The following is a 24,743-nucleotide window of genomic DNA, read 5'->3' on the forward strand; positions in this document are numbered from 1 at the left end:
ATTAATTTGAAGTTAAATTAGGTTTTTTTTTATTGTAACGTATTTTTGAGAGTGACTTCTCTTTGTTTCTAATGTTTTAATCTGGCACACACATAAGCTGTACCAAAACCAAGCCAAACATAGCAAAACCTAAATAACTGTTGTTAAAGTAGTTTACAATATCATGAAAATAAACAGAAATGTGACAATAATTCTGAAAATGGTTAAATTAAACACAAAATAATGCTGACAGTATGTCACAATCTGTGACATACTTCAATACCAAGAGTTCTAGATTTCATATTAGTAAATAAAAGCAATTTAAACAAATTGGGAGTAAATTATAACTTTAAAATTATGTAGGCAATGAATATGTTATATTTGACTAGTTCTGCCTGTTAATGTGTATGTACCTTGTTGACTTATGAAAATAATTAACTATTTTTTGTCCGTGTTGGTCCAAGTTTATGATAGATTTTACTATACTGTAAGATGACAGATTGAGAGGCTTATTATTTACAAAAATGTCTGTCAACTAATTTTTTTTATTATTTTTGTTGAGAATAGAATAACACGTTTTTTTTTTGTACCTATGACTTTAGCTTTGACGTGTAGGTAAGTTCACAGGGCTCAAACCGGGAATGTTGCTAACACTGGCCCTAGCAAGAGCAGTGCTTCGCAGAATCAACCACTGGATCGGAAACGTGACCCACTGAGAAGATCCAGCGAGAAACTCAGTAGGCTGTGTCTATGGGTTAATTTACTTGTCGAGCTCTCCGTGGCAAGCGTCGAGTTCGGCGAGGACGGTGACCGGTGCTTGAGGTACCTAAAAACACCGTTAATGGATCGGGAGGATCTGTAATTACGTGTTTAGGGCGACGTCCACTGTTTACCATTCGGTACACAGGATCGGGTATGAAATTTTCGGTGGCCACGACAAGAGGGTTTTAATGTTATGCCGCCGTCTCAAAGTGGCGCAATGATGCCGACTGTAAATACTTACTGACATTCCTTAAGAACTATGGTGCTCTTACGGATATCCTGCAAAAACGGGATTGAATGACTTGAAGGGGTTTCAAGTTAGTGGGGGCCGCGTGAGCGACACGCTATACTTGCATAGGTCATGGCGGGGCGTATGAAAGTTTTGTAGAGTGTCACCTTATTACGAAGAGACAATTTACTTGGCTTGTAAATCATAGGATACGTCAACAATACTGAGGGTGCGTCGTCTTGTGAGTGAGGATGGGTTGATACCACTGCCCTGCTTATTTCCGCAAGAAAATCTCAAAAATGCGTATCGTTTTGAAGGCTGTACATGTGTTATACTAAATAAAACAATTGAGATTTAATACGTAGTAATACATAATTAACGAATTTTCACGGTTGACTTCTACGGTGAATTAATAATACCGTGTAATAAAAATCAAATCCGCAAAACTATAATTTGCGTAATTACTGGTGGTAGGACCTCTTGTGAGTCCGCACAGGTAGGTACCACCACGCTGCCTATTCCTGCCACGAAACAGTAATTGCGTTTCGACTTGAAGGGCGGGGCAGCCGTTGTAACTATACTGAGACCTTATAACTTATATCTCAAGGTGGGTGGCGCATATACGTTGTAGCTATCTATGGGCTCTAGAAACCACTTAACACCAGGTGACCTGTGAGTTCGTCCACCAATCGAAGAAAAAAATATTTAGATCTCATGTCTCGTGGCAGGTTGTGGTATTCACGTGATGATCTGCAAGGGTTCCGGTAAGCACTTAGACCAGCTGGATCGTGAAATCATTCACCCGTCAATGCAACAAAAACAAATGTCTGCGCAAATACGCCGTATAATAATAACCTTCATATTAACAGGACCACTGGTTTGTCTGTGTTTTTCTGTCAATGCTTATTTTTTATTGCTGTCATCATTGTCATCGGTGACAATCTGCTCATTGATTGTAAATAAATTTTAATTATCGTAAATGGAAAACAAGGTAATTAACAGCAAATTATTTCGAGAGGTTTTTAGTTATTTTTTTATTGTCGTAAGCTAGAGCCCGTCAATACGATAATTTTAATATGTACTGTGTTAAAACTTGAAACACGAGATCGAAGTCAAAATTTGAAATAATGACTTTCCCGCCTCTCATATTGGGACGCATAGTCAGTTCACGACGAAAATGCGCAGATTGTAATCCTTAGAGTTCGCCGTTGCGTTGCTATCTGAAAAAGGCATCAAAAGCCTCAGAGGTAAATAAATAGAAGTGGATGCCCATTAAATACAAAGGTATATTTTCGGTACTAAGCTATGTATTGTGAAATGAAGGTCCAGACAAATATTTAAAGCTCTGAAGAAGACAAGATATTTTCTATTGACTATTCATAGGCAACATAGATTTGGGTGTGTGATGACGGCCTAAATAGCACCACCTCTTCTTTCCCCGATAAAAGGCGGCTGAGAGATTTACCAGAGAATAACAGACAGCTATATCTAAATATTATACTAGTGTAGGTACTGCGATCCCCACGTGCGGCATTTACTGGTAGTAGGGCGTATCGTAAGCCCGCATATGTAGACGCCACCATCCTGACTATTTCTGTCGTAAAGTAGTAATGCGTTTTGTTTTCAATGGTAACTACTACTCTAGTAAGCACTTTACACCACGAAGGCTGACTGTATTATGTACGCAATAAAAAATGGAATCGACTAAGTTACAGAAATTGCTTCTTACATAGCTAATAAAAAATAATCTTTGTTTTTCTTTTTTATTTATTCAAGTAAGCAGGACTCATTGGATTTAATACAACTTAAAAACTAGGTTACAATATATAACACTACTTAATTAAAAATAAATATATTTTGAGCCACATTGTGACTCAGCTTCGTACTATCCCATGAGAAACAGCAGTGCAGCGATTCACATATAGTAAAACTCTACTCCGGCTTTCTTCATTCGCGTTTTCACTACCTACTCTCGGTTTAAAAAAATGCGACCCAATTCCTACATTCACGGCTAAAGATTTCTTTATTTGCGGATCTAATCGGCGGTACATACACATTGATAAAAAGGATTCCAATATACGATATCCAACCGAATATCTTTTGTAAACGCGTCGTCAAATGAATTAATAAAAAAGTAAAATAATAATAATAATAATAATAAACATTTATAGACCTTATACCTGATATAAAGAGACCTTATTACAACTATACCTAAAGTATGTTTTTATTTTGTCACCTAGGAAAGCATCCCTATAATCCCATAAAATATGTAAATTGTTGTAAAATTAAGCTCGGAGCGCGCTGTACGACCCTGCGCATGTCCGGTTCAAAAGCTGAACGTGCAGTAGACCCGAAAGAGAGTGATTTTTATTTTTAGCATTAATTATTGAGATTGATTATTTTCAGCCCAAAGTTTTTACTGGATATTTTGCGGACGGCGTCAGGCGTATAGATTTAGTTTTGGTATTACGCGATGATGGAAATTCGCAAATTGAGGGCATCACTAATACTTTTCTCCTGAACGCTTTGAAGCTTGGTCTCGAAATAGAGATGGAGCATGGAACGGTAAAACCCAAATCTATTGCTTACCGTTAATCAAATGAGTAATTTGCAAAAAAATTTAAACATCGATCATAAAATATATAACTAATAAGACGTTTATTTTAATTTCAGATGAAACGACATAGAGACTTAATTTTTGCAAAAGTCCATGCACCGGACTCATTAATACGACAATACGCAGAAATTTTCAGTATTCAAAGACATTTCAAAGACAGTCATGTTGATTTCATAAACGCTGAGAATTCGTTCATGAAATATTTTAAAATGATAATGCCTTTCTTTTTTAACAGACGCGAAAGAGAATGGATCAAGTTGGTGCGGTAAATATATGATTTTTAGTCCATTGTTAAAATTATAAATATACTGATCGGTGGCACCGTAGTTTGCGCCTCTAGACTGCTGTTTCAAGGATCGTGGATTTGTTTCCCAAATCAGACAAACATACCTACTGGTGGTAGGACCTCTTACGAGTCCGCACGGGTAGGTACCACCACCCCAGCTATTTCTGCCGTGAAGCAGTAATGCGTTTCGGTTTGAAGGGCGGGGCAGCCGTTGTAACTATACTGAGACCTTAGAACTTATATCTCGAGGTGGGTGGTGCATTTACGTTGTAGATGTCTATGGACTCCAGTAACTTAACATCAGGTGGGATGTGAGATCGTCCACTCATATAAGCAATAAAAAAATACGTGTGATGTACAAGTATTTATGTCTATGTTCAATATCGATATGTGTATTTCTTTAAACTTATATAAATAAGTATATCGGGTTCCCATAGTTTGGGCCTAGATAGTCGTGGTTTATACTAGTTGCAAATTGTTTATACACCTGTTTTTTCACTAATTACGAGAAACAATAAACCTCACATAAATGCCACCGCCTATTCTTAAAACATGAGATCAAAATCATAATTATATGACGACTGAACCACCGTTTAAACCGGGATGCATGGCTTTGGCAATAGAAATAGGCATGACGTTTGTACCTTTCTGTGGGAGAAAAGTACCTACATCCTACCACCAGCTAATATGACCAAGGTGTTCTCGTATATATTTAAATAACGTTTCTGTCCATTATCCAGTTTATCTTTTGATCGTCTTTCTCGACAATCAATGCGAAAAAAATGGGATTTTGCTATTAATTACGAGGGCGGCACTGAAAATTTCGGGAATTAACGAAGTGACACAACATTACTATTTAAAAATGTATTTATTGCTTTTCGAAGTATTCCCCGCGAAATTTGACACATTTTTCCATACGATGGAACCAATCATTGAAGCAACCATTCCATTCGGAAGTTGGGGTCTCCAAAATAGCCGTTTTGTAGGCGTCCACAGCTTCTTCAGGTGATGAAAATCTCTGTCCACGCAATTTATTCTTTATTTTAGGGAAAGTATAGAAATCATTAGGGCTTAGGTCGGGGCTGTACGGCGGATGGTCTAATAATTCTATGTTTTCTTGCTCTAAAAACTTTTTTGTTCTGTGCGCGGTGTGAGAACTCGCATTGTCGTGATGGAGGATGATGCGGCGGTTGCAGTTCTCTTTACGGACCTGTGGCAAACAAATGCTAGCATACCATTCTGCATTAACCGTTCTTTGTCCCTCAAGAGGAATAGTCGTAACATGGCCGGTTTTGGAGACAAACGTGGCCACATTTTTTTTTGCAACACTCCGTGAACGAACAATTTTTGTTGGCTTTAACTCATTTTCGAACACCCAAACTCGTGACTGGTTTTTTGTTTCGGGTTCGTACGCGTATATCCAGGATTCGTCACCTGATACAATGTTGTATACAGCATTTGAGGATCCTGCGTGGAATATTTCGAGAGTTCTGACGCACCAAGTAACGCGAGCCGCTTTTCGCTCTTCACAGAGCGAATGCGGTATCCATCGGGAAAACAACTTTTTTACACCTAATTGTTCATGCAAGATTATTTGTACTCCACACGGATTTCCTCCCGTATTAGGAGGAGGAATCTCACACCCCCGATTACTCTCTTTAGTCAATCCATACCCTGGGCCAGGAAGGTCAAGTACCTGGGCGTTACCCTGGATGCATCGATGACATTCCGCCCGCATATAAAATCAGTCCGTGACCGTGCCGCGTTTATTCTCGGTAGACTCTACCCCATGATCTGTAAGCGGAGTAAAATGTCCCTTCGGAACAAGGTGACACTTTACAAAACTTGCATAAGGCCCGTCATGACTTACGCGAGTGTGGTGTTCGCTCACGCGGCCCGCACACACATAGACACCCTTCAATCTCTACAATCCCGTTTTTGCAGGTTAGCCGTCGGAGCTCCGTGGTTCGTGAGGAACGTTGACCTACACGACGACCTGGGCCTCGAATCTATACAGAAATACATGAAGTCAGCGTCGGAACGGTACTTCGATAAGGCTATGCGTCATGATAATCGCCTTATCGTAGCCGCCGCTGACTACTCCCCGAATCCTGATCATGCAGGAGCCAGTCACCGTCGACGCCCTAGACACGTCCTTACGGATCCATCAGATCCAATAACCTTTGCACTAGACGCCTTCAGCTCTAGGAGCAGGCTTAGGGACCTCGGTAACCGTACTCGTCGAACTCGACAAAGAGTTCGCCGTGCAACCTAACCCATGAATCAGCTCGCTGAGTTTCTCGCCGGATCTTCTCAGCGGGTCGCGATTCCGATCCGGTAGTAGATTCATTCGCGAAGCAGCTACTCTTGAGTTGTTAGGTCTCCTTCGGAGGCGCTCGGGTAGCTGTTAGCAAATCCCACCCCTCCTGGCTGAGCTTTTGCTCGCCCACCTATCCTGGTGAAACTGGAAAGGCCTCCGGGCCACCAGTAACCCTTCAATCATAAAAAAAAAAAAAAATATTTGTATTTGACTCATGCCAATGTCTCAAGTTGCCTGAATTTCGCGGTATGTCACATGTCGATCTTCCTCAATCAGCTTACGCACAGCATCAACGTTTTCTTGCGTGACTGCAGTTTTTGGACGACCTTGACGGGGATCATCACTGAGCTTGACACGTCTACGTTGAAACTCAGCAAACCAGCGATAAATTGTGGTTTTGGATGGGGCTTCATCACCAAATGCAGAAATCATCCGGTCAACACACTGTTTTTGTGTTAAACCACTTCGAAAGTCATAATAAATCATCGCTCTTAAATTTTCTCAAGTCAATTCCATTTTCTCAACGACTAAACAAGTTTGACAAAACCTCGTGACAAGACCGAGAATCTTTTTTAAAATAATTAAATGGTATTCGATTTTTAAAACCAAGGAGTTTTCAATTAAAAAGATTTTAATATGACAGGAACAGTGGAAATATTCCATTCCCGATACTTTTAGTGCAGCCTAGTACCTTCTGCCTTAAAACTCTTGATACTAAAAGATCTTTTTAAATTTCTGTTTGTAGAAACCAATATCCGAATCCAAAAAACTATTCTACTTTAGAACGAAGCCAAATTGTATACAGGATATTTCTTGCTTTGCCTTTCGGGAATAATGAGAACTATGTAGGTTTGGAGAGGTTAGTTTTACACTTTAAAATTTTAGTTGTATAAAAATCGTTCACGTGGACGTCAATCGTTTCATAAGCTTAAGTGTCACTCTGTCGTACATTATATAATATAAAAAAATGTGCATCGAAAGATGTTCGATGTCTGTCAGATTATTATAACCAGGCAGCGGCCTGGCTCTGCCCCTGGCATTGCTGAAGTCCATGGGCGACGGTAACCACTCTCCATCGGGTGGGCCGTATGCTCGTCTGCAAGGGCAACAAATAAAAAAAAAACCTTTGGTTAGCAATGCCAGAAGGACGATTAAGCCCACTTAATTTACTACGAAAATTGTAAGGTATTTGAAGTGTCGGCGTCGGTCGGTAACAATATAATAGCAATAAAAACGCGAGATTAAACAGTAAAAGTATTGCATTACATCTTAGACTCGCGAATTCCGAAGAACAATAGCCTATAGTCGGTTTCCAGAATCATTCTTTCCACTTAACTAATTAATTTATTTACGCAATGTTTTATTAATATTGCTTCGTTGGTTGACAGAGCTCTAGGTCCCCCCTGTTGAGTAGTTACCGGAAATCTTTAGTCGCGTTTTGTGGCATCTACGTAAAAGGTTAGGTTAATACTACGAGTATTGTAAGATCGATCGATAAAACAATCGATCTACAAAAACAAAAGTAAAATATGTTTCGAATTTTAATGAAGAAATATTATAAGATTTTTAATTTCCTGTTACCGTACATATTGAAGACGTTGACGTCACTATTGCGTAAGCCAAAGCGCCTTGCGATTAATCCATAGCGTTATTTTAATTTGACATTTTGTTTCATTCATTTTAAGTTCAGTTTTTATTTATTTTTTATTTTACACAGATTATTAAAACGTAATTTGATCATCGACGCATATGCTCTACATGATGGACCATATTTTTTTTTACCGAAACAAGACGTTGCGAATGTAGTAAACGTAAGACAGGTACTGGTACTTAATGCTTGGAAAAAAATTAAACTTCTTGTTTTTTTTTATTGCTTAGATGGGTGGACGAACTCACAGCCCACCTGGTGTTAACTGGTTACTGGAACCCATAGACATCCACAACGTAAATGCGCCACCCACCTTGAGATATAAGTTCTAAGGTCTCGAGTATAGTTACACTTGGTGTCACTCATGGGAATGATCCAATGTCAACAAAACTCCTTTAGATTAGAATACGATTTAAATAAAGTTTACAGAAATACGTAACATTTTTTGGTGTTTAATAATAGTTTTTCTTTTAAATTACACAACATCAGAATTCGTGTGTGCTATGCGTAATCTATTTATTTTACAAGTGGGTTATCCGATTGATTTGAAACTTCAGTTGTTGTTGGTTTTTCGTTATAGTGCGTTAATTAGATGGCAGCCAAGTATTTTCAACAAATTGGTGTACTGCCTATCTAAAACATTAGCGATAGTAATAATGGTGCGTGACCGGGTAGTACTAGTTATACTTAGTCAGGTCATAAATTCTGTCACATGTTTAATGTAAAATAATAGAAACAAGTTTATTCATTATGTGACCATTCATATATCAAAATGAACTTAACAAAACATCTTATGACCCTAAAGTTTATTCAAAATGACCTCCGTGATTTTGAATATAGGCCTTCAATCTGCGCGGCCAGTCGTCTATCGCAGCACGAACGAGGTCCATGTCAATATCGGTGGCTGCCTTAATCAAGGATGTCTTGAGTGACTCCAAATTGAGATGAGGCTTTGAGCACGCCTTTTCCTCCAAGTGTTGCCATATCTTGTAATCTAACGGATTCAAATCTGGACTGGAGGAGGGCCAGTCTTCGTGCCGGATGAAGTCGATTTCACGCGCCGCCAGCCAGTCTTGTGTGCTCTTCGCTCTATGAGCTGGCGCCGAATCTTGTTGGAATACCCAGTGCCTGTAATTGAACATGGTATGAGAAACAGGTTCCACAAGGTTCGTCAGGACTGTATTTTGATACACAACTGCATTCGTTTTTATACCTTTCTCACAAAATGTACCTCTGTTAAGCCCCAATAAGAAACTCCCAACCATACCATGAGCGAGGATGGAAAATGACCTCGTTGGACACGCGGAATACGGTTGCTCGCTTCTTCACTACTGTGTGCGTACACCTTATCATTTTGTTTGTTGTAGCTCTCTTCTACGGTAAAAATTTTTTCCTCCGAAAAAAGAATTTCCCGATATTTTTTTCCCACGTACCGCGTCAACAAAGCGCGGCATCTCTTCAGTCTCAGATCCATTAGACGAGTATTCAAACGATGTCCTGTTTTTCTTCGACATGCCCGAAGCCCTAAGTCTTCATTTAACACCCTATTCACCGTGGTTCTGCTTAACCCCATCTGAAGGGCCAACAGTTTCTGCTTACGTTTGGGATTTCTTTGAATTCGCGCCTTCACAGCTTTTATCACTGCTGGAGTCCTAACAGAACGAGGGCGACCACTTCTTGACCTGTCATCTACACTAGAGTCTTCATTGTATCGTTTGATGGTACGATAAACGATAATCTTTTGATTATATTCAATTTTTCAGTATGTTAAAAATTTTAATTGGCGCGTAACCACAACGATGCAACGCTATAACTGCAACACGGTCTTCTTTAAGCGTCCACTCCATATTTAAAAATGAGTAAAATTCTAAAAGTATACATTTTTATTTTCATGAACAGTTCGAAATTCGAATTCAATAAACTTTTTTGTGGCCAGCATTCTAAAAGAAAAGTTTTTACTGTGTGACAATACTTATGACCTGACTAGTTATGATATCTAAGATACTAAGCTTCCTTGGCAAATAGGTTAAAATACAAAAAATCTTAAATTTCAGATCTTATACACAAATTGGATAGGAGCTGATGCTCTTCTGAAGGCACAACCTCTTAGCCTACTCCAAGAATATTTCGGTGAAAAAGTAGGTAAAATTATAAATAAAAAAATTGGTTATGTATTACGAAGTACAAAAGCCTAGTGTTTTTATGAGAGCTCCTGGCACTTACGCTGTTTGTATTAATTTGTATGCTTTTTAAAATTGCGTATTATTTACAAACATTTATTATTTTGTGGCACCTGTGACAGAGAAGCTGAGGAGTGCGCGTTTGGGGTGGTATGGACATGTGATGAGACGAAATGAAAATGAGGTTGGTAAGAGAGTGTTAACTATGAATGTGGAAGGATATAGAGGAAGAGGTAGACCCAAGAAGAAATGGATAGAATGTGTGAAAGACGATATGGGTATAATAGCCGGCAAACTTCTTGAGCATTTGTCGACGTAGTGGGGGTAAGTTCGCGCATGGTACACTCACGTGCAAAAACATTATTTACTCTGCGTCATAATGCTATTAAATTATTAAAATCAACATATTATGTATTTATTTATATATTTATTAGAATATCAACAAAAATATAGGTTAATAATTGTAATAATTTAATCTTGGGGTAAAATAGATATTCCTTCTATTAAGTCAAAACTAGAGCTGTTGCCAGGTCTTCGTTCAGTTGAAGCGAAGCTGGTAGGTATTTGTAATTTTTTTTCGTTATCATAATCTTGACCATCATCATCATCACTGTTTTCATCACCCGAGTCGCTATCATCGTGATGAGTCGACATAGGGCTCATCGGTGTAGTTTACAACTCGGTCGGTTCGGTCTTCTTTTTTGTCTATAATTAATTATTTTTTGAAGATATTCGATTCGTAATAATCGAATGTTACTTTTTTCAATTACCAGCTTCCGATTACTTTCTGTTTTTTTTTTGCATCTGAAGCCTAGCTCTTTCATAATTCGTCGTAAGCTTCATTCCGAGCCATTAAAATTTATATCTTCTTTAAATTTTTCGAAGCCTTTCTACGATACGGAGTTTCGCTGCTTGTTATGTAGTTATTATGATTACATCTTTTTATTACAGATTGAACGAAACTTTCCATTCCGGTAACTTTCTTCTTCCCTGATCTTTTCTTACCCGGAGTCCGAAACACGGCGAGCAAGCCAGAGCCTTTAGCTTCGTTAATAATGCACCTAACAGTACTCACTGATGTTTTTCTTGGTTCCAAAGCAATATACGTCGTACACAATTTTTCTACCCTTTGTTTTGAATACTACACCAGTTTGTCGCGGCATAGTGTATTTTTTATAAAAAATCAACAAACACTCAACATATAGCAATGGCAACAAAGTCAACAAGCAATTATAACAAATAACTTAACAATTAATAACGATAGACTTTTTACTGTACGCAAGCGTACTTTTGGGAGCAAGCGGAAAGAGGGCGCGGTGCGGGACGCAAGGTTCGACTGATCTACCAATAACGCGCTCGATACGATTTCCCCTGCCGTCGCGCCTCACCCTCACCACCAAAGTGATCTAAAATTCGGTTCTGCGCAGTCAAGGTCATTTGCTCAAGAAGTTTGCCGGTTACTATAAGAGGGGAGTGAGCGAAGAAATGGTGTATGATAGAAGAGTATGGAAGGAGAAAACATGTTGCGCCGACCCCAGGTGACTGGGAGAAGGGCAGGATAATGATGATTTATTATTTTGCGTTTTCGGTAAAAAGGTTTAGATTTAAGCTACTGTACTTAATTAAAGATGTCCGTATTTTTTGTTTGTTTGTAGATAGCGTTTTATTTCGCCTTTTGCGAATTGTTTAATCGTTTCCTGCTCTTAAGTTGCGGAGCTGGTATTGTAATGATTTATGAAGCATTCAAGGAGTTAAATTTGAAGACTGCACTGTACAAAAGACGGGGCGTCGAGTGAGCATCACTTAAATATATTTTTTTAAAATCGTGTGTCTTATTTTTTTTTAATTTTTTTTATTTCTTAGTTGGGTGGATTCACAGCCCACCTCGTGTTAAGTGGTTACTGGAGCCCATAGACATCTACAACGTAAATGCGCCACCCGCCTTGAGATATAAGTTCTAAGATCTCAGTATAGTTACAACGGCTGCTCTACCCTTCAGACCGAAACACATTACTGCTTCACGGCAGAAATAGGTAAAGCGGTGGTACCTACCCGCGCGGACTCACAAGAGGTCCTACCACCAATACACAGTGCTACAGTTGTTACAGTGCTATTGTACTTAAGGGTCAGTGTAGCACAATAAGGATCTAGTAACATGAAATCGTGCGAGTACTGCATCTTTTTAGGACGTTGAGCATTTAACAATCCTATTTGACTTAAAGAGGGCGTTGACATCTATGGCCAATATTTAAAGGCTATGACTTGAATAACTTTTAGAACGTTCCTTTTTTTTCCGCGCTTTCCTATTTTGATGGAGCGAATCGCTCATACACGTGTTCATCAGAAATTGCTGAACGCATTGTAATGACACCGTAATATTTTCTGATACATTAAGACGTTTTTAATTTTATCGCTTTTCAGGAATACATTTTGCCTGAATGTCGGAAGTTATAAGAATTCGTATATGTGTCCGAATTGTCGTGATTTTAACATATGTCCATTTACTAGAGTGACTGATCATTGCAAAGAAGTTACATTGGGCTTCATGTTAGAATCTCCGTATATGATTAATTATTATATTTTCATTATGATTTGGGGTAGGTAACGTCTTCCAAAACTTTTACATTCATTACAACATTCCATGTGACTGTTTGTATTTTATAATGATACTAGATTCTAATGATTTGCAGGAATAATTTTTATTTTTGTGTGGAAAAGGAGAGAGCACTATCTATCATGGTTGTGGGAAAGTGACTGTGGTAGTACAAGTATATTAAGGTAACTAATAAGGTAACTTGTACCGTAGATATGTTGGGTGCGAGCGAATTGTCGCTGGTATTAATTTTTTTTTTCTCGGCTTGGTATTGCGGTATCTATACACAACGCAGGAGAAGAATAGAAGGTCGGAACAGCGTCAACAATCATTAAAAAAATTAATTCTGCATCAAGTTAATAAGCCTGCCAGTAAATAATTCTTAATTCAGTTAATACGCTATCTTTCTTAGGACAAACCTTTCATCGGGCGTGTAAGACACGTTGTTGATGCAGAATTATTTTTATAATAATAATTGTTGCGTTGTTTCGACTTAATATTCTCCTCCGCGTAGATACTCTACTCTAATCTTATTAAAATAAAATTATATTTTTTACATTACTATATTGTTTTTGCATGTTTCTGTTTCAGCAATGATTCTCTTGCATCCAATACACTTAGTCGGGCCATAAATACTGTTACAAAGGAAAACAAAAAAAATTCTATGGCAAATAAAATTTATTACTTTTACAGTGTGTTAGTTTAATACATAAATATAAAACAATTTAAAGTATAAAAAGCTTATTCGAAGTGGTCTTCATTGGCTGCAATACAGTCCTTTAAACGTTGAGGCCAGTTATTAATAGAAGCACGCACTCTTTCCATGGGAAAAATGTTCACTGCCAATCGTACGGATTGTTTTAAGGACTCCAAATTATCATGGCGCTTAGAGCAAGCCGTACTCTCTAAAACTGACCATAAATCATAATCCAGCGAATTAAGATCAGGACTAGACGACGGCTAGTCTTCAGCTCTGATGAAGTCCGAAACGTTCGTTTCCAACCAAGACTGCGTAGACCGAGCTTTATAACCTGGTGCCGAGTCTTACTGGAAGGACCATTCTTGATTATTGAACATGGTGTTGTTAAGGAGCTTCACTACCTTCTCAAGAATGGTATCTTGATACACTTGTGCCGATGTTTTAATACCTTTTTCACAAAAGTATGGCCCAGTCACTCCTTCATAGCTAATACCCCACCAAACCATCACTGAAGTCGGATAGTGCCCACATTGCACTCTGTCGACTAATTGGGAAGCTTCCTTAGAGCTTTGCGCATAAATACGGTCATTTTGTTTGTTAAAATGTTGCTCAATTGTAAACAAATTCTCATCCGTAAACAAAATTTTTCTATGACCTCCTTTTGCGTACCGCTTCAGTAGTTGTTTCGATTTTACCACCCTATTCTCTTTTAAATTATCTGTTAAGAAATGACCAGTACGTCTCTTATATGCTGCAAGTCCTAAGTCATCTTTTAAAATACGCGACATGGTTCTAGGTGCTATCTTCATCTCCCGAGATAAAATCTTTGCTTTCGGACAGGATTTCTTCGAATTCTTTCCTTTACTGCTTTGACCACCATTTTCGTACGAACACTACGTGGACGGCCAGATCTTTTTCTGTCACAAACAGAGGAGGTCTCATTGCACCTATTGATAGCCCGGTACACAAACATTTTACTAATACGAAGCGTATGGAGAGTTTTAAAAATTGCTTTGGCTCCATACCTACTTTGTCTAATGCAATCACAGCGATTCGGTTCTCTTTATAACCCCACTCCATTTTAATATCGCAAAATATTGTACAATATATTGGCGCCAAAATGAGAAAACTCAATGAGAAATCATATAAAAATGACAGATTCCAAATTCAAATGTAATATTTTGTTTATTTTTAATTGTAACATTATTTATGGCCAGACTAAGTATTTATGATACATTGATAGCAAATTGTTTTTATTTCTATTATTTTTTGTTCCACAACAGACCCGACCATAAAGCTAACTTCAAGACCATCAAGAGATCAAAAGTGACAGGAATATTGAAAAATTACGACAGTGTGTTTACAAAGATATTCAATATTATAAAATCTTTAGCTGTGGTTTTTGCGCTCGTGAGTAAACTCACTCTATTTAATTATTAGCTAACACAGTTAACAGAAGGAGAATCATTATGGCTGCTACGCGTATAATACGTAATAAAAAATACACAAAAGAAATAATTTTCACTCTAATTCATTGTTTACAGCACAGATTATTAAAATAATCTAATCTAAATCTAGGGCCTCTTGTGGGTCCACCACCCTGCCTATTTCTGCCGTGAAGCAGTAATGCGTTTCGGTTTGAAGGGTGGGGCAGCCGTTGTAACTATACTTGATATACTTTATAACTTTTATCTCAAGGTGGGTGGCGCATTTACGTTGTAGATGTCTATGGGCTCCAGTAACCACTTAGCACCAGGTGGGCTGTGAGCTAGTCCACCCTTCTAAGCAATAAATAAAAAATATATGCATAGATATTGATTTGTTTTAGCTGTTTACCACGCTTATATGTATAATATAATCACACTTCATCATATATTGTGTGTTCGTAATACATATTATATTATGGGAGTATGAATAATAATAATAATAAAGCAATGCAACAGAAATGAGTAAAGGATAATATAATATGATAACGTTGTGTATTTTTAGCTTGCTGTAATTTTCCCGATGACTTTATACTGGGCCAATTTACAATTTCGGATCATACACAAAGTGAAAGCAGAAATTAAAGATCCTAATTATGCGCATTTTGCTGGTCTTGCAATATTTTCTTTGATCTACGTTTTCGTTAATGTGGTTTTTGAAAAGGTATGTACGTACAGGAATAAATAAAAAAAAACTTAACGTTCCACGTAGTTGCAATTCGTGGCCACGAAAACTGTTATTTATTTAAAACGTCAGAAATAATGTAACTCCAAGAAAAAATGCGAGATTATACTGTAAAAGCAATTTTAATTATGTGTTTGAAATAAGTTTTGAGCTCGGTTGCTTTTTTAATATTAAATTGGAAATTGCATGATGATTTTTGATGTTAGATACCCCTGCGATAATAATATACTACTTATTATGGTATGCTATTTTTGCGGATTTTATTGAATTTTATTGTACCTAAAAATAAGAATATGTCTCGAAATTTTAATCGATTCATATTATCATTAATGTTCGTTGATCTGGGCAATAGTGTGTGGCTAGACTACGCCATGCTTTGATACATATAACGTATTTAAGAAGACTCTTGAAATAATAAATATTAAAATAATATTTATTATATATATAACGTTATTAATAGGTAGGTTAATATAATTGTTTAATGTATTATATTGTGAATATATATATTTTTTCCTTACATTATACGTTAGATTAGTTTTCGTTATCGTGTTGTTTTGTCGTAATTGTAAGGAACGTTGTTATACAAATTCAGCACTTGTCATGTCTTGTTTTGTCGTGCGCACATAACTTATGTTGCAAGCCAGATTTCTTTTTATTTGTGTTTTTTATGTATCTTTAGCTTGTGATGTGTATTGTGAGCCTAATAAAATAAATAAATAAATTCGCAGATTATGGAAAAGCTGTCATATGTAATCGTTTCATTTGAGAATCATAAAACGCAAGACAGTTACGAAAAATCTTTGATTGAAAAGCAATTTGGATCGACGTTCGCTTTTAATTTTTCGTATTTCATCTTTCTTGGTTTTGTTAAAGTACGTGCCTTTTTACCGGAGTAAATAAATAGCTATGTGTTTATTTTGTATAATAATCAGTTTAATAGTGTAATGTAATGTTAAGAACTATAAAAGTCGTACTTTACTGGTGGTAGGATCTCTTGTGATTACTGGTGGTAGGACCTCTTGTGAGTCCGCACGGGTAGGTACCACCTCCCTGCCTATTTCAGCCGTGAAGGAGTAATGCGTTTCGGTTTGAAGGGTGGCGCAGCCGTTGTAACTATACTGAGACCTTAGAACTTATATCTCAAGGTGCGTGGCGCATTTACGTTGTAGATGTCTATGGGCTCCAGTTACCACTTAACACAAGGTGGGCTGTGAGCTCGTCCACTCATCTAAGGAATAAAAAAAAAAGTCGTCATGATCATCAAAGATCCATTCGATGCACTCGTATCTACCGATGTGACTATACCGGCATTCAAATCGCGCAGGCGGGAAAGTCGACGTCACTCAAAACACGTCATTTCGGATCCTCCCGATCCACTAACGGTGCTTTTAGGTACCTCAAGCACCGGTCATCGCTCTCGTCGAACCCGTCGCTTGCGACGAAGAGCTCGACGAGTAAATTAACCCACAGACACAGCCCACTGAGTTTCTCGCTGGATCTTCTGAGGTGGTATATTCTGCGAAGCACGGCTCTTGCTAGGGTTCGTGTTAGCAACGTCGTCAGGTTTGAGCCCCGTGAGCTCACCTACTAGTTAAGGTTACGCTGAAATAGCCTCTCAAGGCTAGCAGCTTAGGTAGGAAAAAAGAAAAAAAAAACAGGCGAGTGGCATTTTTTCTGAGGGAATATGTACTTTACACGTTTTTACGAACAACTTCCACGATCGAAAGATCATCATCATTAATGAAAACAATTTAGAGAATTGTGAAATCACTGGATAGTCATGAATTCCTGTAAGCCAGGATAGGATAGCCGCTACGGAATACAATCAAGAATTCGACCTCACGTCTCAACGTCCGCGGCAAAATACACGCAGTGATGTCTAGAGTAGCTACTTAATACATTCACACGTCTATAAAAGAGAAAAAAATATATATTTTAAGGCATACGATACGGCATTACGATTTCAATCGTATACTAAATTTCTAAGTTCAATTTGATGAACATCCAATATTCTCATTAACAGCTACACCTACAGCTACACGCTACATCTACACGCTACAGCTACGCGCTACAGTTACACGCTACAGCTACACGCTACAGCTACACGCTACAGCTACACGCTACAGCTACACGCTACAGCTACACGCTGCAGCTAAACGCTACAGCTACACGCTACAGCTACACGCTACAGCTACACGCTACAGCTACACGCTACAGCTACACGCTACAGCTACACGCTACAGCTACACGCTACAGCTACGCGCTACAGTTACACGCTACAGCTACACGCTACAGCTACACGCTACAACTACACGCTACAGCTACACGCTACAGCTCCACGCTACAGCTAAACGCTACAGCTACACGCTCTAGCTATTGCAAGTCCAATTTATAGAAATTGAATTTAAATTTCCTATTTCATTTCTACAGGGAAGATTTTATACGTTTCCGTATGATATCGAGATGTGGAATTCGATTGCGGGCGTCGGTGTTATGAATTGCGGTGTGTTTACTTGCGTTAACGAAATGTGCGTGTTGCTTATCGTCAATGTGTTGTTCAAGAGCATCGTCTTTAGTGGTCTCTCGTCTTTATTTAGGTAAGTAGATCTTATATCAATTGGTGATATCGAGGGGTGAAAGGCTATATCGTTTAAGGGACATTTTTGCAGAACAACTTTACAATTACAACTTTACATTTTTTCGGGGACAACTTTACAGGAGAGCCATTTAAAGTTTAAAATTAAAACATTGAACTGTTGATGCCAATATCAAATAAAATGCGTCTTTAATTTATAAAGATAAATGTCGCGTATTAAGCCAAAAATAAAACCAAATAGTCATTCCCTCCTGAATATAGATGTTGGTTGCACGTATATATACTAAGCTCGGATGGTTAGGTCCCTATTTGTGACATTTATTGCTATTATTGGAGTATAACTCTAAATGAAAGAGCTTTGAGATACTCTGGCCTAAAGGAGAAGACGCCTGGTTTGGTTGTATCGAGCGATGAGACTAAGCCAGTGTTAAAATCCGATATACTATTTTTTCTAATAGAATATGTTTGTACGTAACTAATGTTCATTAGCAGTTCCGGCACAATTTAACGCTAAATGGGCAATAAGCTTGCTAGTCAAGCTAGCTAAAATCAAGTAACGAAATTAATTTTGCTTACTTACCCCTTAATGCTTTTACCGGCGTGCTCCCGATGAATTCGACATAAACTTATTCACTTATCGTCTGCTTTTAAAAAAAAATCCTTGTGTTGATCGAATTCTTCGTAAAAAAGAATTAATCCTTCCATTTCGCATCTATGCTCTCCAATTAATTTCCTGCCGTGATTTCGTCATTTATAGGCAGTAGCTGCTTTTATTGGTACCGTGTCCAGTGGTCCTAGAGTATATTAGTTATGTTGACCAAACGAACTGGACCAAATGATAGGGGTTTCATTTTTAGCAATTGAAATCGAAGAATGCGATTTCAGTACAGTAATTTTTCAATGAAATTTTGCAATAATAGGTGTAGGACGGACTACAATAAAACTAGAACAACCAATGCTAATGTACCATGCTGGGAAAGAGAATACATATTAAACAACATTAGCGAACAGTTTTACATTAACCAATTTAAGGATCTTGGTTAGTTATTTTTTTTTAATCTTACCTATTATCAAATTTAAACATATTTTTCAGGTCAGAGGATGTTAGATGATAATATCAGAGTTTAAGCGAACGGTTAAGTACTATTTCGTAAAGCGTAATATTTCGGTCATTTCGAATTATTCCTACTGCTTACATCCCCATTTTTTCCTATCAAAAATTAACACTGTAGAAACTTACACTTGTAGGTCCCTCCCCGTTCGGATATGCAAAGAATTTTATTTCCTTTTTATTGCCTTCATAGACTTTGATATAGCCTAGGTCATGGTGAGTGTTCACAGTCGCTCATGGATCCCTATAGCCTGTGCTTTGGTGACTACTTAAATCCTGGACACAACACGCTGAAAAAACACGCCCGGAAATCGTGTACCCAGTAAGTGTAGTATTGGGAAGTTACAGGTTGAAGAAGAAAGAAGAAGAATTGAATGGCATATCAGTGCACATAACCGGTGATTAAGTTCGACTTCATCTCTTAAGGTTACGATATCTAAATAATAAAGCGTGTAGAGTACTTAATTAGTGCTTTATGTCATTGCCGATCAAGAGTTGTAATCTAAACAAATAAATTAAATAAATAATACAATTAACTTAGGGTATTTACTATTAAAAAGGTTATTCGAAAAAGCGGCGTGACACGATAACCCTCTAATTACCTAACTGACTTAGACGACAGGATAACGCAAAGTCGTCGTCTTCTTAAACATGTCTTATCGGTTCCTCTCGATTAGCTCTCGGTGTTTTTAGGCTCTCCAAGCACCGGTCACCGCTACACCGTAAGAGTTCGTCGTGCAGTAATCCCACAGATACAACCCACTGAGATTCTTGACGGATCTTCTCAGTGGGTCGCGATTCCAATGCGGTGGTAGAAGCTGTGCTCTTGCTAGGGATAATGTTAGCAATTCTCTCAGGTTGAGCCCGTGAGTTCCCTTGCCCTTTGCGCGTAGCTGGAATAGCCTCTTATGCTACCAGCGAATAAGTAGGAATAAAACAAATTTGAAACCGCATAATTTCTAATAATAAAATTTTGTCTTTTGAATCAGCTATTCAATTTGCCATGAGTGTACTATTTGTTGGTGCTTTTCCACTCGCCCCAATTATAATTTTGATTGGAAACGTGCTGAAAATGAGGTAAGTTTATTCAAAATGTCGCTAAGAGCATATGTATATTTTTTTTAAGCATTTGATGGTGTATTTTGACAATCTTCAAACTGATTTAACTAAAAAACAATGACCGTGATCTAATTTGAGGCTTAATATTCATGAATGTACGTATCATGAGTATTTGTCTACAACAGTAGACATGCTTAGACCACTTGCACAATAACACTTAAAGTCTGATTATTTCACCAATTTGTATGCTTCGAGCCTATTGACCCAAAAGGATGATAATAGTGTACTAATAAAGTAATACAGCTACGCGATACTGACTTTGGCCTTTTTCCATCATTTACTTCATTATTCTTCGATAGGTGCTATATTTCTTTTTACTTCTAGTCTACATTCTAGTTTGAAGAATAATTGAATAGTTCAATTGTTTCACAGATATAATTCGTGGTACTTTCTGTTGGGAAGCCGACGCCCGTTATTACACGACAGTTTGGGAATAGTTAACTGGCGGAATATTATAACAGCGATTGCTTTCGCGTCTGTTATTTCAAATGTACTTATATTATTATTTAATTTTATACTGTTAATTTTGCAGGATTTTATACTTTAAAATTAAAATAATAACTATTGTTCTTAACTGTAGCATACGGATATGATGAAACAAGAAATAACCCAATTGTAGATTTCGCTTAAGTACCTAGGACGTTGATAAAAATGCAGATTATTCTGGATGCTAATTTGAAATGAGGAATTTCTTAGGAAGATAGTTAGTTATATACGACCTAGAAGTATGTGTATAGAAGAGATAAGATATGTATATAGAGTTAGGCAGCGCCTTGGCTCTGCCCCTGGCATTGCTGAAGTCCATGGGCGACGGTAACCACTCACCATCAGGTGGGCCATATGCTCGTCTGCCTACAAGGGCAATACAAAAATAAAAAAAAAGATTATAGAAGCCTGTAAATAAAATTTGACATATGCCTGAGGAATTCTGCTTGATCCACGTTATCTGTATTTAATTGATAATATAGTAATTTTATTAGCTGGCTCTCAAAGACTAGGCGCGGCTTACTGATTTTAACAATATGCACCTACCATTCTTTCCCATGTAAATTCTAAATTCTTAATAGGTAGATCTTTTATTTTTGGTTTTCACGAGTCGTGGACATAATTCAAGAAAATTACATTTACGGGTTAACACCTTCACTGCGTGACAGGCCCATATCGGCCAGCCGCGGTACTTATAACTTGGGAGGGACGAAGAAAACTTTGTGCGTCTCGCTCGTGCAAACCGATTATTTCAGGTGTTTGTAATAGTTCGACACCGATAATTATATTCTATAAATTGTGTACAGTTTGTTTTCGCAAAGTTATAGCATTTTAATTTACCCTAGTGATGGTGCGTCGAGAAAAACCTGCCACGCACTGGTGGAAATTTTTAATTGCTTTATTTCATAGATGTGTGGACGAGCTCACAGCTCACCTGGTGTTAAGTGGTTACCGGAGCCCATAGACATCTACAACGTAAATGCCGCCACCCACCTTGAGACAGTTACAACGGGTTCCCTCACCCTTCAAACCGAAACGCATTACTGCTTCACGGCAGAAATAGGTAGGGTGGTGGTACCTACCCGTGCGAACTCACAAGAGGTCCTACCACCAGTGAATGAATATCGTTGGGGGCGCATTTCGACCCGCCGCAGCACCAGACCAAGGCTTATTATTTTACTTTCCACGAAACGGAAATAATGCGTGTAATGACAATAGTAGATGCGAGATTAAATCGTATAAATCGTATATTTCTGCCGTGAAACAGTAATGCGTTTCGGTTTGAAGGGTGGGGTAGCCGTTGTAACTAACTATACTTGAGACCTTAGACCTTATATCTCAAGGTAGATGGCGGATTTACGTTGTAGATGTCTATGGGCTCCAGTAACCACTTAACACCAGGTGGGCCGTGAGCTTGTCCATCCATCTAAGCAATAAAAATAAAAAGGTATTATTTAATGCCATAGGTAATTAATTACTCGTGCTTTTACATGGTTGCGTTCCTTTTTGAAGGTTCTTATGATGGTGCTGAACACGAGAACGGCCCAAGCGGAATTCTACGAATGGTTCGGTTATCAATACAATACTGATTGGGTTTCGTTTCATTCAACACTGTTCGACGTGTCGGTTCGTTTCCATTGTTTACGTATTTACGATTCCGGTATTTATTGTTTGTTGGAAACGTTCTTCAGCTCGTATGTTATCGTTCTGTAAAGAACCCCCAGCCTGTTTGTCTTTTTTTTAAAGTAATCTACACTTTACTACTTGTTCTTTAAAAAAAATTAATTTACATTTCGTTACGGCACTGATTGACTCCCAAATTCTCAGTTGGAGAACTGTGTTGCACGAAGTATGAATATTGATTGACTTTTAAAGTTGGAAAATAAAATAAACTAAGTAAAAATGCTGAAACTGCAATATAAGTTTTTTTTTTATTGCTTAGATGGGTGAACGAGCTCTCAGCCCGCCTGGTGTTAAGTGGTTACTGGAGCCCATAGACATATACAACGTAAATGCGCCACCCACCTTGAGATAAAGGTCTCAGTATAGTTACAACGGCTGCCCCACCCTTCAAACCTAAACGCATTACTGCTTCACGGCAGAAATAGGCAGGGTGGTGGTACCTACCCGTGTGGACTCACAAGAGTATAATGAAATTACAATCGCGGATAAAACAAAAGTTTTTATGCTGAGTGCACCATAAGGGCATTTATTTATACAGGAGTATTTATTTATATATTGATTTATACATAGCAGTTCGTTCGTTCTTTCGCAGGATTTCACTAAGAATGCGATCGTGGCTAAGGCCTACAAAAAATATAAAGGTTTTAAACCAAAAAAATGTATTTTTCCCGGTGAGTTACTTTTTTTCTGTTTGGATTTATCGATATCTCAGGCACCTACCCGGATTTTCATATTTTACATAAACAAATCTCTGTATCTATTTCCATTATCATCTGGCGGAGCTTCCATATTATGACAATTTGCCTTTGAACCGTGATTTCCCCATTCTGAAAAGGCGACTATGCTACGCTATTGCTTCTATTGAAATGCTACTTGATGACTTTGATGTCGATATCACACACACTTTCCCTAATGTGCTAATGACTGTACCGAATTACGCCACAATATGAATTACTTAGGAATGTACTTATACATAAGACAAACATACAAAGAAGCATTAAGGACGAAATATTTTAAATTTTTAATTACAGGACGAAAACAAATGTACAAAGGGAAGATGACACCTTTGATATACGAAAGTAGATCTAAAAATACTGTGATGCAAAAGCTGATTTTGTTTCAGGTTACAAAGTATTAATTTCTTTAGATTCCAAAATATTATAATATATTTCAGCGCTACACGATCAGTAATATAAAAATTAAGTTAGGAACAACGCGAGATTTATAATGGCGAATACATATAGAATTTAATTATTCGTTTAATATGACGTGTATGTTGCAGAAAAATTAAATTAAATTAAATACGAATTGTAACTATCATTATAAGATTAAGTTTTGTTTTATGACAGAGCCAAGTTGCATTTTATTTCCCGACTATTATTCTTATATGTAATGTTTTAATTGCGATGGGGTTTCATGATAGCTCAAAGTAGTTACTTATCCATTTATTTATTCTTGAAAATTACGGGTTTTGAAGTCTCTGTGGCCTTATAAGTACGACGACCGGTGTAGTTATAGTATCGCGAGATGCGTACGGTTGTGCGGGAGTTCTAAAGCCGCAGACAAGTACTGATTTTTTCTTGGTAAAAACGTATTTAACACCTTTCACGAAAATGCAAAACAAAATTAATAAATTTGCTGAATTGGCGGTGTTGTTGTAAATCCGGTACGGGTAGGATCTAGGTAGGTAGTAGGTAGCTATTACTGCTTGTGTTACGGTTTGAAAAGCAGTTTGGAAAAGCAGTGATACTATAAAACTAAAACTTAGTCGCGATGTCTTTAGATCGACAGCGTTATTTGCTTCCTGAATAATATATTACTACTAAATTTACAGCATATTGCCATTATATTGGTGTCGGCAATAGTTTTCGTCATCAACAGAGATTCTAAAGCAGTCACCGAAACTGTGGCCATTGAAAAAAGAATCAAAGAGCAGTGCTATATTCGACAAATCAAAAAGGAACCAAATCAAACAATTTGATTTTTTAAATATTTGTTTTTGTTGTGATTTCTAATGTTAATAAAATAAAATTTGATAAAATATACCGTAATTTTATTTATTTCACAAAACTACTAAACTACATTAAGTTTAATATTAAATCTTAAAATTAACCTTTTTATTAGCTAACTAGTCATATCCAGTCCGCTTTGGTAGTCGATCTATGGATTGAATTGAATTCGATGGCTACCAAAATTCACAGATTCACTCGCTCGGCCAATTTAAAGATTTCCTTTAAAATTTCATTGAAATCGGCCCAGCCATGT

At 37.6% G+C, this 24,743-nt stretch overlaps 1 protein-coding gene across 3 annotated transcripts; it reads left to right on the forward strand.

Annotated features, from left to right (window-relative positions):
* Positions 1-1,870: 1,870 nt before the first annotated feature.
* On the forward strand, positions 1,871-24,521 carry LOC101739925 (anoctamin-5). Of its 3 annotated transcripts, none has more exons than XM_038016127.2 (20): positions 1,871-1,961; positions 3,377-3,535; positions 3,644-3,852; positions 6,939-7,052; positions 7,911-8,013; positions 9,896-9,979; positions 11,677-11,813; positions 12,443-12,618; positions 12,712-12,799; positions 14,598-14,724; positions 15,304-15,462; positions 16,212-16,355; positions 17,914-18,080; positions 19,000-19,118; positions 20,180-20,267; positions 20,682-20,799; positions 22,308-22,421; positions 23,071-23,149; positions 23,510-23,609; positions 24,313-24,521. In XM_038016127.2, exons 1-20 carry the CDS (start codon positions 1,950-1,952, stop codon positions 24,341-24,343), a joined length of 2,328 nt encoding a protein of 775 aa, XP_037872055.1. In that variant the 5' UTR covers positions 1,871-1,949; the 3' UTR covers positions 24,344-24,521. The 3 variants fall into 3 exon arrangements, with proteins under 3 accessions (XP_037872055.1, XP_037872054.1, XP_037872056.1); XM_038016126.2 differs by having other exon boundaries at positions 23,510-23,601; XM_038016128.2 differs by lacking the exon at positions 22,308-22,421 and having other exon boundaries at positions 23,510-23,601.
* Positions 24,522-24,743: the final 222 nt, after the last annotated feature.

Source organism: Bombyx mori, chromosome 15 (assembly GCF_030269925.1).
Source record: "Bombyx mori chromosome 15, ASM3026992v2".
In the NCBI taxonomy this organism is placed as follows: Eukaryota; Metazoa; Arthropoda; class Insecta; order Lepidoptera; family Bombycidae; genus Bombyx; species Bombyx mori.

Excerpts from the sequence above, each read along its gene's own strand:
- LOC101739925 (XM_038016126.2), top strand. Across the intron at positions 19,119-20,179 it reads TAACCAATTTAAGGATCTTG|CTATTCAATTTGCCATGAGT; the intron begins GTTAGTTATTTT and ends CTTTTGAATCAG. Across the intron at positions 20,268-20,681 it reads GGAAACGTGCTGAAAATGAG|ATATAATTCGTGGTACTTTC; the intron begins GTAAGTTTATTC and ends ATTGTTTCACAG.